This window comes from Cebus imitator, unplaced genomic scaffold (genome assembly GCF_001604975.1).
Source record: "Cebus imitator isolate Cc_AM_T3 unplaced genomic scaffold, Cebus_imitator-1.0 Scaffold550, whole genome shotgun sequence".
Lineage (NCBI taxonomy): Eukaryota > Metazoa > Chordata > Mammalia > Primates > Cebidae > Cebus > Cebus imitator.
The window spans coordinates 1237143-1252946 of NW_016107865.1; the positions used below are offsets into that span (position 1 = coordinate 1237143).

At 40.3% G+C, this 15804-nt stretch overlaps 1 protein-coding gene across 4 annotated transcripts; it reads left to right on the top strand.

The window, feature by feature from the left end:
- The first annotated feature begins 5351 nt into the window (after nucleotides 1-5351).
- LOC108293848 (phosphatidylinositol 4,5-bisphosphate 3-kinase catalytic subunit gamma isoform-like) lies at nucleotides 5352-15774 on the top strand. 4 transcript variants are annotated; one of them, XM_017515446.2, is made up of 5 exons: nucleotides 5352-5424; nucleotides 7616-9622; nucleotides 12586-12651; nucleotides 12763-12988; nucleotides 14720-15774. In XM_017515446.2, the coding sequence occupies exons 2-5, from the start codon at nucleotides 7628-7630 to the stop codon at nucleotides 14875-14877; spliced, it is 2445 nt and encodes an 814-aa protein (XP_017370935.1). In that variant the 5' UTR covers nucleotides 5352-5424; nucleotides 7616-7627; the 3' UTR covers nucleotides 14878-15774. The 4 variants fall into 4 exon arrangements, with proteins under 4 accessions (XP_017370935.1, XP_017370933.1, XP_037589761.1 ...); XM_017515444.2 differs by having other exon boundaries at nucleotides 5356-5500; XM_017515445.2 differs by lacking the exon at nucleotides 5352-5424 and adding an exon at nucleotides 5512-5848.
- Nucleotides 15775-15804: the final 30 nt, after the last annotated feature.

The following is a 15804-nucleotide window of genomic DNA, read 5'->3' on the forward strand; positions in this document are numbered from 1 at the left end:
GCTGTCTGGGTTTCGGTTAGTCTAGGAGACTTGGGAAATATCACTCAGTACTCCCATTGCTTCCTGTAAATACAAAGGAGTCCACTGGCTTCCAAAAAGAGAAGCTCCATACAAGCTATACCACCAAAATTTATCAAGGCCCTAGCTTTGTATGTGCCAAGCATTATATAAAGCTCTGGGGAATGCAGTGAGTGAACAGAGAGCAGTCACTCAGAGAATCTAGTCTGGTAGAGGAGGCAGCGAAGTCACCAGCTATCCTCTCCCAGGGAGAAGTGCCATGACGTCTGCCACTTACCAGCTGTGGGACCTAGGGCAAGCCACTTAACTTCTTCTTTTAGCACCTGTAAGTAGGGATAATACGTAGTGCCCCTCTCCTTAGACTGATGTGAGGATCTAATAAATGAATGTACTAAAGTTCTTAGATCAATGTAAGATTCATAGAAAGAGTTTATGAGCCAGGCACGTGGTTCACACCTGTAATCTCAACACTTTGGGAAGCCAAGGCAGGCAGATCACTTGAGCCCAGACCAGCCCAGGCAACATGGCAATATTCCATCTCTACTAAATATACAAAAAATTAGGTGGTAGCTCACACCTGTAGTTCCAACCACTAAGGAGGCTGAGATGGGAAGATCACTTGCGCCCGGGAGGTCACGGCTGCAGTGAGCTGAGATTGCACTATTGCACTCCAGACTGGGTGACAGAGTGAGATCCTTCCCTAAAAAAGAGTTTGTGCTTGTTGGTAGAGATATTATTATCGTAGTGGTTATTACTGGGCGAAAGCTTCCCTAACCATATGCTTTCCTGACCAGAAAGCCCTCTTAGAGGAGGTTACTCACTTTGAGTACCAACGAAGCAGGAGCTAGTCAAACGGCTGAGGGGGTGAGAGAAGGGGAAGGGAAAGGAGAGAGAATGAGGGGAGGGGATAGAATATAGGGATGGGACACAGAGACACAGAGGTGTGGAGGAACACAGAAGGTATGAGAGCAGAAATTGGTGGAATTCAATCATGAAAGGGATTTGGAAGAGGAGAATCTGGAAGAGAGAGTTAAGGACAGTTCATAAGGGATAAATCATAAAAGGTCTGAAGTATTATGCAGGCCAGACATGGTGGCTCATACCTGTAATCCCAGCACTTTGGGAGGCTGTGGCTGGTAGATCACTTGAGGTCAGAAGTTCAAGACAGCCTGGTCAATATGGTGAAACCCCGTCTCTACTAAAAATAGAAAAATTAGTCAGGCATGGTGGTGCATGCCTATAATCCCAGCAACTCGGGAGGCTGAGGCAAGCGAATCACTTGAACCCGGCAGGTGGAGGTTGCAATGAGTCAAAATCATACCACTGCACTCCAGCCTGGGTGACAGAGCTAGACTGTCTGAAAAATAAAAAATTAAAATTTAATAAAGTATCATGCAAAGGAATTTGGATTTTTAACAACTAATTTATAGAAATCTTTTCCAGAAACTTGTGAAGTCCTTATTACTATGTACTGGCAAAGTTTAACTAAACAAGGAAACAGAAAAATGTGCTCAATGGTCAGTTTCTGATACTAAGAATGGAGAACGAAGTGGAAGGTCCCATAGGGACCTAGATCTGGCTGCAGGTCCACGGAGTTGTGTTGACTGTGACTGATTTCCCATAGCTTCTTTTCTCAGAGCCTGAAGTGGCTAAGTGGCTACCCTCCACCCACGCAGCATAATAACAGCCTACATTCCTAATGGCATCAAGGCTGTGGTAGAGTCTCCTACAATTCTCCCTAAGCCCATTTGTCCTTACAGTCAGAGCCCTGACATTTGGTTCTGGTATCCACACTCTCTAGCCAGCCTGGAACTCAAGGGGTAAATCCTGATTAGCTTAAACCATTCACATAATTCTATCCCCTTTCCTACTGATTGGCTGAGGTATCAATGGGCACTTGTCGCAATTCTGGCCAGAGACATAAGGGAAATCAGAAGACCTTTGGGAAAGGCTTCCTCTCTCTGAAAAAGGAACACACAAGATGACATGGACTCTTCTTCCTCTGTGTGTCATGTTGGTGTGTGATACCAGGAATTGTGTACCTTCTAGAGCCATCTAACATAATATCTTACATAGTACAGTAAGGTAAGTTTTTGTTCCATTGAAAGTTGAAGATTTATAACAACTTCCTATGACATATGTAGGGTGGTTGCTATCCTTTAGTAGATTAGGAAGCCAAAAGAAATGAATTGGCATATATAAGGCCTAAAGAATGTGAAGGAATAAACCTAGGTCTCATGAATATGTGTGTTTCTGCAATACCAGGATGTTTCTCCTAAATTTTACCAAATACACACCAAAAAATATCAGGCACAGCTTCATAAAGGTTTGCCTTTGTGCCCAGACAACAAAGCAAGGTATGAAGGTGAACTAAACTGTTACATTAGATTAAAATGCCTTTTTGCATTTTTATCACAATATATAAACCATTTGAAGCTGAGCTAAAAAAATATACATGAAAAGATGGATGATCATGTTTAATATGAAAGATTCCCTCAAATCTGAGTGACATAGCTACTCCAACAGTAAATAACCAATAACAGAGCTTCCCAGCCAGCATGTCCAAAGGGGTGAGGGCTTTGGGGATGCAGCCGTTGTCTCACTCTTTGCGGGGCCTTCTCAGGTCACCCCAGTGTACATACACATACCACCACTATTTACACGTGCCAAGACGTGAAATTCATGTGGGAAACACATACTTGTCTTGTCTTGTCTCTCCCCATCTCTCGTACTGCTCTTTCACAAACTCTCCATCTCAGTGAACTGACCTGTTCAATGTTCCCCACTTGCCTTCTGGCTTGAGGACCTGCCCCTGTGATTTCTCTTGCCTTGAAACGCGGACCTTCCCCTACATATTTGAAACAAAATTTTAAAATCCCACCCAAAGTGAACTCCTCCAATAAACTTACATAATGAAAGTTACATCATACAGTTAAACCACTTGGACTGCATATGCTAACACACTGCACATGTTATTCTGTCCTCTGCATGTTTTGTCTCTCCAAGTAGATCATAAATCATCTCTTTGAAGGCCATTGCAAAGAGTTTTCCTCATAACAAATAATTCACTTCTCATGTCTATTTATCAATACTTCCTACTGTGTTCATATTTTCTAAACTGTTCTTTCTTGTCATTACTGTGATAATTGATGTGATATAGAAGGTGAGAGCCTTTGATTGTGTTTTTTCCCCAACCAAAATGCATTGTATGTCTACAGATTCACAGAAGGGAAAAATAATAAATATATTATTAAAACAGGATATTAATGAGGACTGAGGGTCTTCTAATTATTCTGGAGATGGAGATATGAAATATTCTTACTCGTAAAGGATGCTCTGCCTGAAGGAAGTATCCACAGAGGAAGGAAATCTTTGCCATTACTTCTTCCTGGGAACATTTACTACAGATAGTCAAATTTTAGCAGCTATATTAAGATTTGGGGAAGAGCAGGGTACTTTTAATCTCAAACCACCAATAAACCTGACGTATTTGCAAGTTTGTCATAGAACAGAAAATCCTTTGCATAATCAAACTTAGATGAACTGTTCCTTCAGAATCAGGAAGGGCCAAGAGGCTGAGTCTGTCATTTCTGGAGTGTGTGTGTGTGTGTGTGTGTGTCCAGTGCCAGATTAGGACTTGGCCCCCTGGAAGTGACTGAGCCAGGACAGGGAAGGGATCTGTTGAATGGTCTGGGGACAAAGCTGGCCAAGCTCATGGTCTCTCTGAAGTCAGCCCTGCTACCCTCAAACCTCCTTCCACTCCACCCACCCCCATAAGCCCTTCCACACACTCTCGGTAAAACACAGCTTGACAAGCTCTCACTTCATGACTTGGTGGCTACAGTGTGTTGATCTTCCCTCTGGACCAACCAAGAAGGTCAACACTGACACTTCTAAAGCTGCCAGCCTCCTAAGGGAGTATTCCTATATAGGAATATACTTTGGGAAGCTGATAAGCCCACTCTAAATATTTAAGAGGCAGCCTTTGAATTAAATGATTTGCCTGCTAATGTCAACTATTAGAGTGCTATTTAAAAGTTAAAATCCAAGGGGCATAAGTAAAAGGAAATAAGTCAAATCAATCATTTACCTTGATATCAGAGTAATTCAGAGGAACTCTTAGTTATATATCTCCAAGAGACTTGTGAGGCCATCTCCATCCTATCTGCTGCCCTTGAAGCTCAGCTGGAGTCCTTGAAAACCCAGGTTGCAAGATGAACTCTAGTATAGGAAACTCTTGAGATGGAGGGAAGGGGGCACTGGTTCAGGATGCTTGGAGGTTCTGCAAAGAACTGAGGTCACCTGGAAGATACAAAGCTACCCTAAATATGATTTAGGATGGCTTTTCTATTCATTCTCTACTCCCATAGGAATCAGGAGCCATCTCCCAGGATGGAATCTGCCTGATGCTATAACAGTGTTCAGTTCCCCAATTTCCCTATGATATCAAATATTTCCCCAGGATACCAGATATTTTCCCATGATACTAAATATTTCCCCCTTGATACCAGATATTTTGTCTGCAGTCAATTGATCAATCATTGTTGACAGTAAGGCTCCATCCTCAACACATGACATTTTCTGAAGCATTAATTTTTGTTTCAATAGTTGATCCTTGTTTGGAATATAATGTATTACAATGTAGTGGTACTAAGCATTAAAATCAAAATACCTTATTATTCATCTTTCAATTTTAATACTTTTAGCATTTCAACCATTATTTGAAGAGTTACTTACTGCAGTATGTCACATTTATATACATACACATGCACATGCTGCAGTGCTTTCAGTCTGAGCCAGTGATATTTTAGGCCCCAAATGCTCTGAAAAAATAGAGAAAGCTCTCACCAAGCTAAGGAAGTGAGCTCCCAGACCGTGCCTTTAAAAATATTCAGCTTGATAACTTAGTCCTCAAGATGACTAGGTTTCTCTTCCCTTACCCATCAGTTAGTGTATAAACAAGGATTCATTTGAATTCCCAGGAAGGGAATGAGTTTAATTTGACTGGTAAAAGTCTTCCTAATAATATGTCTAATACTGTGGCTCTCAGGCCTTTTCTTCTACTTAGAACTAGCTACAAAGATAGATCATATGTTTATGTCTCATAATGGATATTTTTGGTTTGGATTTATGTCATTTTGTCTCAGTATCACAACTTTTGAAAAATTAGTTCAAAGAGTTAAAAAAAAAAAGAAAAAGAAAAAAAACCATGGTAAACACTGCTCAGTCTCATACTCTTGCCCTCTCTATGCTAAAACAGGAAATGCATTTCTGACACTTTTAAAATGAGCAATCACACGTATAATCAACTTGGTTAAAACTTCCTTCCTGGTAACTGCAACACTTCCTCTGCATCTGGATATGAAGGGAGCCCCAGAAAAGCGGAAGAGTTTAGAGGCACACTGGGTAGGTTTGAATTTGTTTTGTTTTCAAAAATTAAACAAATGATCCTTCAGCATCATCGCCTCCGCTGCTTTATCAGGTATTGCTTCCTTCTATTTTTTGCTCTTTGTTGGGTCTGACACGGAATAGTGGCACTTCCTTCTGGGCTAGATTATTTTTATCTGGAACTGGTGTCAGTTCTTGAGATGATACTACCACTGAATGTCTGTGTTTCATTGTCTAGTACAACCTGTATTGTGGATATCCACTAGGTTCCGGCAATAGTTTTGCAGGTGCATCAGATCTTTGTTTTTGTTTTGGGAGGAAAAGGGAAGGCACGGCAGCCAGGCTTCATATTCTTACAAGTGCATGCTTAAAGATTACTGTACTTACAGTGTTTCATCTCATAAAAGGAGAAAGCTTCATAGTTCAACCATGAAGGAAACCAGTGAGTATTAGTCAGCCTGTTTTCCTCTGCATCTTATAAGATCGTTTGGTATCACCGAGGCAGAAGTTATTGCTGTGTATTTATATGCTGCCTAAATTTGGACATGTTTTATTTCAAGTTAGTGTCAATATCAATGTATCTTACAGTTCTCTTCTTTGTTAGTTATTCTATAATGCAGCAAAAGACCAAAATGAACGCTTTAAGCCACAAGAGACAGTTCTTTAGGACAGTTGGTTTCACGTACTAAATATAAGTTCATATTTTAAGAGAGGGAATATTGGTTTTAAAAGTTAAGCCAAGATTTAACATAAGTTTGGATCAAATGAAATTTGTCTTTCTTATCTTTTAATCAAGCTCTCTTTTTTGGTATACATCAAATGCTCCACTATTTCTTAAGGAAATAATGTAGTTGTGAGTCTAACATTAGTTATTTAAAAGAGTAAATGATACTTTCCGAAACATTTTGTTTCAATAGTTGATTCCTGTTTAGAATATAATGCATTACAATGTAGTAACACTAAATATTAAAAGCAAAATACCTATCTATTCATCTTTCAGTTTTAATGCCTTTCCAATTTCAATCATTATTTGAAGGATTTCATATTGCAGTATGTCACATTTATGCTTAATTGCTTTGTGAAGGGTAAGTACTTACTGAATTTTGTGGAAAGAGTAGGTTAATGAGAATAAATTTGTGAATATGTGTTATAAAAATGAAAATACTAGAGCAAAAAAAAAGTTAAATAATTGATTGGGGATCTAAACAGAAGGTCACTAGATTCCAGAAATCCTGCTCTCCATCCTGTGGCTTCCCCACTATTAAGTAGAGACAGATCAAATTAATTGGTACAAAGTTAAAATTACCTAAATGTTTCTACTAGGAGAGTACAGTCTTGGGTGACTCTTCTAAGATACTGCCATAATATAGCAATGACAGCCAGAATACTGACAAATTCCATGATTCAAAATTTTACCTATCTGCAAACAGTTTCGACTGTAATTTTATCAATTCCAACATTTTTTAGCTTTATGAATGAAATGACTTGTTTTCCTAATTAGGAAAAAAAAATGAATCCAAGAGACAGGAAATTGACTAGGGAGTAGATCCTGGGCCTGGCAGTTTGAGAACAGGGAATGTGACGCAAGTTGGGTGAAGTGTCTGGGTTCCAAGAAGTGTGAGACTGAACAAAGAGGAAGTAAGTTAAGGGCCTGTTTTCAAAGTGAGGTTTTCTGGCATCTCATGATGCACCTTGTAAACTTGGACTTGATCCTTAACTGTACTGTTTTAGTCATCTATACGTTTCAGTATGTTTAAGAACAATTTCCATTCTGAGCCATTATAACGTGTCACACGCTGTGCTGGATGAGTGTTTTCCCCACCTCTTTAAAACTGTCAAAGTATACAAAAGTAGAATAATCAATAAGCCTCCATATACCTGTCACCCATATTGAACAAGTATTACTTTATTTAACTCTCACCTCCACCCTCTGAGGCATTACTGACTCCTTTGAGAGATGAGAAACAGGCTCAGATATTAAACAGCCCCCAAGTGACCCAGAATGTAATTGCTGGGGCCAAGACTCACCGCCCGACTCCAAAGCCCACGCTTTGAAAGGCTGTAGTGCTTTCAGCTTAAAATCCTTGGTCTCTCTGGGTCCCTGTGCACACGTCTGCCGCTTATACCTCCTCTTCCTCTCATCTCGCCAGAAAAACTTAAAGGGAAAATGCCTTTCTTGTGACAAATCCCTGTGTCCCTCCGCTCCCAGGTCGCTTAGGGCATGGAGCTGGAGAACTATGAACAGCCTGTGGTGCTGAGAGAGGACAACCGCCGCAGGCGCCGGAGGATGAAGCCGCGCAGCGCTGCGGCCAGCCTGTCCCCCATGGAGCTCATCCCCATCGAGTTCGTGCTGCCCACCAGCCAGCGCAGCTGCAAGAGCCCCGAAACCGCGCTGCTGCACGTGGCGGGCCACGGCAACGTGGAGCAGATGAAGGCCCAGGTGTGGCTGCGCGCGCTGGAGACCAGCGTGGCGGCGGACTTCTACCACCGGCTGGGCCCGGACCACTTCCTCCTGCTCTACCAGAAGAAGGGGCAGTGGTACGAGATCTACGACAAGTACCAGGTGGTGCAGACTCTGGACTGCCTGCGCTACTGGAAGGCCATGCACCGGAGCCCGGGCCAGATCCACCTGGTGCAGCGGCGTGCGCCCTCCGAGGAGTCGCAGGCCTTCCAGCGGCAGCTCACCGCGCTGATTGGCTATGACGTCACCGACGTCAGCAACGTGCACGACGACGAGCTGGAGTTCACGCGCCGCGGCCTGGTGACCCCGCGCATGGCGGAGGTGGCCAGCCGCGACCCCAGGCTCTACGCCATGCACCCCTGGGTGACGTCCAAGCCCCTCCCGGAGTACCTGTGGAAGAAGATTGCCAACAACTGCATCTTCATCGTCATTCACCGCAGCACCACCAGCCAGACCATCAAGGTATCGGCCGACGACACCCCCGGCACCATCCTGCAGAGCTTCTTCACCAAGATGGCCAAGAAGAAATATCTGATGGATATCCCCGAAAGCCAAAGCGAACGGGATTTTGTGCTGCGCGTCTGTGGCCGCGATGAGTACCTGGTGGGCGAAACGCCCATCAAAAACTTCCAGTGGGTGAGGCACTGCCTCAAGAACGGAGAAGAGATTCACCTGGTGCTGGACACGCCTCCGGATCCGGCCCTAGACGAGGTGAGGAAGGAAGAGTGGCCGCTGGTGGACGACTGCACGGGAGTCACCGGCTACCATGAGCAGCTGACCATCCACGGCAAGGACCATGAGAGTGTGTTCACTGTGTCCCTGTGGGACTGTGACCGCAAGTTCAGGGTGAAGATTAGAGGCATTGATATCCCGGTCCTGCCGCGGAACACCGACCTCACGGTTTTTGTAGAGGCAAACATCCAACATGGACAGCAAGTGCTTTGCCAAAGGAGAACCAGCCCCAAACCCTTCACAGAGGAGGTGCTCTGGAATGTGTGGCTTGAGTTCAGTATCAAAATCAAAGACTTGCCCAAAGGCGCTCTACTGAACCTCCAGATCTACTGCGGCAAAGCTCCAGCACTGTCCAGCAAGGCCCCTGCGGAGTCCCCCAGTTCTGAGTCCAAGGGCAAAGCTCAGCTTCTCTATTATGTGAACCTGCTGCTAATAGACCACCGGTTCCTCCTGCGCCGTGGAGAATACGTCCTCCACATGTGGCAGATATCCGGGAAGGGAGAAGACCAAGGAAGCTTCAATGCTGACAAACTCACATCTGCAACCAACCCAGACAAGGAGAACTCAATGTCCATCTCCATTCTTCTGGATAATTACTGCTACCCAATAGCCCTGCCTAAGCATCAGCCCACCCCTGACCCGGAAGGTGACCGGGTTCGAGCAGAAATGCCCAACCAGCTTCGCAAGCAATTGGAGGCAATCATAGCCACTGATCCACTTAACCCTCTCACAGCAGAGGACAAAGAATTGCTCTGGCACTTTAGATATGAAAGCCTTAAGCACCCAAAAGCATATCCTAAGCTATTTAGCTCAGTGAAATGGGGACAGCAAGAAATTGTGGCCAAAACATACCAATTGTTGGCCAGAAGGGAAGTCTGGGATCAAAGTGCTTTGGATGTTGGCTTAACAATGCAACTCCTGGACTGCAATTTCTCAGATGAAAATGTAAGAGCCATTGCAGTTCAGAAACTGGAGAGTCTGGAGGACGATGATGTTCTGCATTACCTTCTACAGCTGGTCCAGGTAGGGGGTGTTGGTGTTGTTATCAATGGAAGCCTTCTCAAAAGGAATTTATTTGCATGTGCACAAGCACCCCATTCAGTTGTCATCAAACGCCCTTTGTTCAGAGCTTCATCATCGGCCAAAGTAGATCTGATGAAGCGGCCTCAAAAAGTAGTAAACTGTTCCATGCACATTTTTACTGTCTTGGAGGGTTTGCTGACAAGTGTTTTGAAGACAGTAGTACTTCACGTTTTTAGGAGAATTGGCCCTGAGGGAATACTTTGTTCTCATTTATTACTTTAACGATAGATTCCACTTACTGAATGCTTCCTTGTGACTCCAAGTGACTGACATGCTTTCAGTATTGTCTCATTTAACTCTTCCAATAACTATGATGGAAGTCAAATTAATATTTGCACTTTGTACATGAGGAAACTGAGCTACAAAGAGGCTAAGTAAGGTGCCCAGGTCACATACTCTGAATGAGGCAGACCAGAATTCAAACCCAGGAGGTCTGCCTCCAGATCCTGCTCTTTTCACTGCCCCAAACCTTTCACAAACCCACCACCATATCCTTCATCAGTCCGGTGTCAGGATTCTGGGGCTAGAGAGAAAAGGTCTTACTCTCTATGTTTATTGCAGTTCACAGAATAACATCTCATGTCTGGGTAGAATCTTGAAAGCTCCTCTCTGCAGACAGGTATAGGACTGTATGTATTTCTACTCTGTTTCTCATGACATTCCTTGGGGTCCTGAGAGGACAAGTGATTTTTCTAAGGTTTAGCTAAGAATTTAAAGAAAGAAGGGGAAACAGTTCTCCTGCTCACTTTAGCAGTTCTCAAATTATATTGTACTGCTTGACAAGGAAAAGGAAGTAAATGAATTTGAATAGAAATGCTATTTTAGAGCACAGACCTATTTATTCATTAATTCAACAACACGTACTGAGAAGACTGGCATTAAATGAGTACACAGACAAACAGATGTTTAATACCAAATTGGGACAAATACTTAAGGGTAAACTATACCAGATTATGAGAAAACAGTCCAGGGATCCAAAGGACACATAATTTTGATTAAGGGACCCAGGGAGGGTTCTGAGGAAGTGATGTTTAGCCTGAGATCTTTAGAATTAACCAGGCTAAATTTTACACACTAAACTGTCTAATCACTATCTATTATTTCTAGGAAGTTCTGGAGTTTTCTGATAAGCATTTCGGATAGCCTCAACTTTAACTCTGAATCTTCACCTTCCTGTTAGTCAGATACTTGAAACATTACATTTGGCTTTGTTTTCATCCATTAAATATATTCAGTAGTTTGTTTCACTAGTTTAGATATTGGTATAACACTAAACAATTTTAGAATAATTAAAGAATTTTCAATTTTCTAGCTCTCCTTAATAAAAACAACATAAACTTGGATGAGCTCTATTGCAAATCCCAAGGCTACCATGAATTAGTTTTCACAAGTAAACTTTAAAGAGCTGGAAAATGAATAATGTTCTTTTTAGAAATGTGTTAAATGAAAAAGGTCAATAAATAATATTAACATTGAATTTGTGGTCTTAAATCTGAAGAAGAGTAGTCATTTGTAAAACTACTTGAGACATTTTCAGCTATGGCTATATGACTCATTCCTGATTAAAATGGTCTCCTAGTTGAGATCTGTACTGTCTTTACAGAAGTGAAACCTGAAGAAGGTCAGAAAGACTCACATCTGGGTTAGAAACTTAAAACATTTCAAAAATGAGTACTGGTGGCTAAATGACCACATTCTCAGAATTAAGCCCTTTGATGCAGCTACAGTGGCACCTATTTGACAGTACCTTTGAAAAGCATTTTTGTAAACACTTGTATAATTGAAACATGATGAAGTCACTATTGATCATTTCCAAACTGGAACACCAGAGGAGGAATTGTAACTCCTTCCAAGAAGCCCCCGTTCCTAAAATATAAACTAGAATAGGAATTTCTTCCATTCCTCAAGAAAAAAGGATATGCCATTTATATTCATAAAGGGCATACTCTGAGATATTTAATATTAAGTCTCTCTTCATGTATACATATGATATCTATCCTCTATACATGCTTTTATAATAATCTGAACAATATTTGTTAGTGTTGCTGCTTTTGAAATTATGAACTATTTCAAACTTCAGAAAAGCACAGAGAACAATGAAACAGCCATGCACTCAAAATATTTAATTGTGCTTTTACCAATTTTATTGGTTCTTCCTGTTCAGTAATGGACCTGTACAAAGTCAATATTCTCTAACATCAGCCCAGTGATATGAAAATGACTAAACACTAAAAATGAAGACCAAATTATACTTAAGAAAACATAAAATCAGGGACTTTTGGACAGGAAGCTCTGTACACACCAAATTGTGGCAGGGGGTAGTGATTGCTCTGTGTGGATTGACCTAGACCCACTCACTGTTTACTTGTAGTTAAAACCTATGAGACAGTACAGTAACTTGCCAGTGATATGCCAAAAATGGAAGCTACAGGGCTTTTAGGATATTCCTATCTAATGAATATTTTTCTCCTTACATGTATTATACTATATCTCTGCTGTCTATTTTCTTTCTCACATCCTCTCTTACCTTCCACTTTATAGATTTGTTACAGTGTCTCCATCTTTCCTCTCTACCCTTCCAGCAAAACCAGTAAGACCTAATTAGAGCAAATTCCCTCACCTCTCCACCTTTGAATTTACCAACAGCACATGACTGTGAGTCAAGAGTTTCAGCCTCTAATCCCACTTATGTCATTGGCTGCTCTATGATCTTAAGCAAGTGATTCAGTCTGGTCCTAAGTGTCTTCTAAAAGAGAGGATTAAACTTAAGTGACTATTAAGATTTTCATCTTTCTAGCCATGAAGACCCACTAAAGCAGAGTACCAGTTCTTCTCTATTTCCTTTTCCCTGATTCAACAACATAGAGTACAGTCCTACAAATGCCGATATTTTCTTCCTTTAGGCTGTGAAATTTGAACCATACCATGATAGTGCTCTTGCCAGATTTCTGCTGAAGCGTGGTTTAAGAGTAAGTACTTCCATTTTGATAATAGCATGAAATTTTAAGTTGCCAAGAATTGACTGGTTAGACCTAAAGCATTAGTCATAATAATTTCAACTTTCTTGTACCTGCCCTCAGAACAAAAGAATCGGTCACTTTTTGTTTTGGTTCTTGAGAAGTGAGATAGCCCAGTCCAGACACTATCAGCAGAGATTTGCCGTGATCCTGGAAGCCTACCTGAGGGGCTGTGGTACAGCCATGCTTCATGACTTTACCCAACAAGTTCAAGTAATTGAGACGTTACAAAAAGTCACCCTTGATATTAAATCGCTCTCTGCTGAAAAATATGACGTCAGTTCCCAAGGTACAGTGGCTATGTTTTCTTGGTTCTCTTTCCAGATGCTTTCGTCTCCAAATGCCATTGTTCCTATAATTCTTTTTTTTCTGGAATCTAAGTTGCATCCTTCCAAAGGCACCAAGAACACAATTTGTAGTCTTCTGTCTGCATAGAGTAAGCACATTAAAGTTCTCGTTTTACAAGTTCATAATTTTTAACTTTATATTTACATATTCTTAACTCTGAAGAGTTAAGTAACATGCAGATATAATATGTATTTTTAAGAACAATTGCATACACAAAGATTAGATATTTCCAAATCTTTACCTTTTTCTTCACATCTCTGAATATACACATATAGTTTTCAAGTTTTCAGTCTTATAAAATGATGAATTGTTGAGAGGCTATTTTAAATTTTTGGCATTTCTCTGTGTATATATCTCGAGTAATATATAGAGATACATTCATTCTTTCCTATCTGTGGTCCTAAATCTTTAAATTCAACCAAGCACAGATAGAAAACATTTGGGAAAAAAATTACATATGCATTGAACATGTACAGACTTTTTTCTTGTCATTATTCCCTAAACAGTATAGTATAATAACTATTTACATAGCATTTACATTGTATCAGATATTATAGGTATATAGAGATGATTTACAATATATGGGAGGAAGTGCATAGGTTATATGCAAATACTACACCATTTTATATCAGGGGCTTGAGCATTCGTGGATTTTGGTATCTGCAGGAGGTCCTGGAACCAATCGTTACAGAGACCAAGAGACGATTGTGTGTGTGTGTCTGTGTGTGTAAAGGTAATAAACACACACACAGACCCTGTCTTCTCTCTCAAGTGATTTCTAATATATTATACATACCATAAGAAAATCTGCCCCTGCCCTAGGAAAATTAGTCACCCCTCTGTATTTCTATAGATTTTGATTGATACTACATTAAATTAAAGTCCTTAACTGGCCTGGTAAACTGTATGAACCTTGAATGTAGAGGATATCTCTTTTTCATTTTTCTATACCTAGACCTAGCACTATGGCTTATTATATAGACACTTCATGTACTCAGTCAGTATTTTAAACTTCTGAATATTTAAAATTTCTCCTTTCTCCCTTTGATTCTTACAATGCTTCCTCCTAAAAATGATAATGGTAATAATAATATTTTATTTGTATTTTAAGAAAGGAAAACATTTGTATGGACCCTTATTCTGTTGGTTATCCAGCAATTTTTAATTCATGTAGTTTGCCTTTAGAATGTTAAGATTGTCACATCCATCTTCTCTACTTCTCTACAGAACCTAAGTTCCTTTTTTGAAAGAAATTACAGAACCCTAACCAAATTCCATTTATTATTTTCTTCAACTGTCTGTTCCTCAAATCAGATGGTAAAGTTTCACATTCTGGAAATAAAACTACAGTGTTAATTCCTTAACATTACCCTCAGAGCATTCTTCTCTACTTGATTGTGTTAATGTCTATGTGTTATCCCACATATATTCACACATTTCTGTCCCCTGTTGTAGTAGGTATACATGGTTATGTTGCTCACAGTAAGCCTGATGTATCTTGCCAGTTCATGTGATTAGTTCCTCAAAGGCAGGACCCAGCCATTTTTCTCCTGCTCCACACCAAAACAAATATATAGAATGCTGTGAATAAGTGTGTTCTCAGAAAATGTTATAGATAATACTGATGATTTCTTGAACTCACATAACTCTTGTTTACTTTTGACAATTACAGTTATTGCACAACTTAAACAAAAGCTTGAAAACCTGCAGAATTCTCATCTCCCCAAAAGCTTTAGAGTTCCATATGATCCTGGACTGAAAGCAGGAGCACTGGCAGTAGGTATCATTTGGATGTCTCCATGTGGTCTTTTATGTCTTGAAGATGTCTAACATGCTTGCTGGGGTCCAATACTTAAAAGCTAATGTTCATGCAGAGATCGGGAAGCCGTAGAGTCTGTGGATGGGTTTCTCTTAAGCCCTTGTCTGATCACTGGTTATAAAAGCCTCAATACCAGACAATTTCCCTTCCATATTATTTTAAATCAGCTTGAGATATTCCTTATAACACAATAAAAATTGTCTATTTTAAATGTAGAATTCAATGAGTTTTCACAAATGTATAGTTATATAACTACATTTGTGAAATGTAGTTATTTCCATAGAAATGTTATAGAAAAAGTTCTGTCATGTCCCGTTGCAATTAGTCCTTTTCTTCTCTCATTCTCTCTACTAATACAACAGATCTACTTTCTATCATAAAATGCCTTTTCTAGAATTTCAGTAAGAGGAATCATACAGTATACAGTTTTATATCTAAATTATTTTACTTTCTGTAATGCTTTTAAGATTCATCCATGTTATTGTATGTATCAGTAATTTATTTCTTTTTATGACAGAGTAGTTGTCCCTTATATGGATATACCACAGTTTGTTTTCCATTCATTTTTGAGTAAATGTTTAACAGTGGGATAGTTGGGTCAGATGGTGTATGTGTATAATTTTACAAGAAGCCATTCTTCCAAAGTAGTTGTACATTTAAATTCCCACCAGCAATGTGTATGAGTTCTAGTTGTTCCACATCCTAGTAAGCACTTGTTGGTATCAGTCCTTTTAATCTTAGCCATTCAAATGAGTATGAAGTGGTATATCACTGTTGTTTTTATTTGCATTTCCATAATGAGGTTGATTATCTATGTGCTTATTTTCCATTAGAGTACCTTCTTCTGAAATTTTTTAGTTCAAATCTTTCACCAGTTTTTAGGTGGGCTGCCTTCTTCTTTTTATTTATGAGAGTTACTTATATAAGCTGTATGCAAA

Bases quoted from the DNA above. Each gene is read 5' to 3' on its own strand.
- LOC108293848 (XM_017515446.2), top strand. From the start codon at position 7,628: ATGGAGCTGGAGAACTATGAACAGCCTGTGGTGCTGAGAGAGGACAAC. The intron at 9,623-12,585 runs GTAGGGGGTGTT...TTCTTCCTTTAG, and splicing joins ACCTTCTACAGCTGGTCCAG to GCTGTGAAATTTGAACCATA. The intron at 12,989-14,719 runs GTACAGTGGCTA...TGACAATTACAG, and splicing joins ATATGACGTCAGTTCCCAAG to TTATTGCACAACTTAAACAA.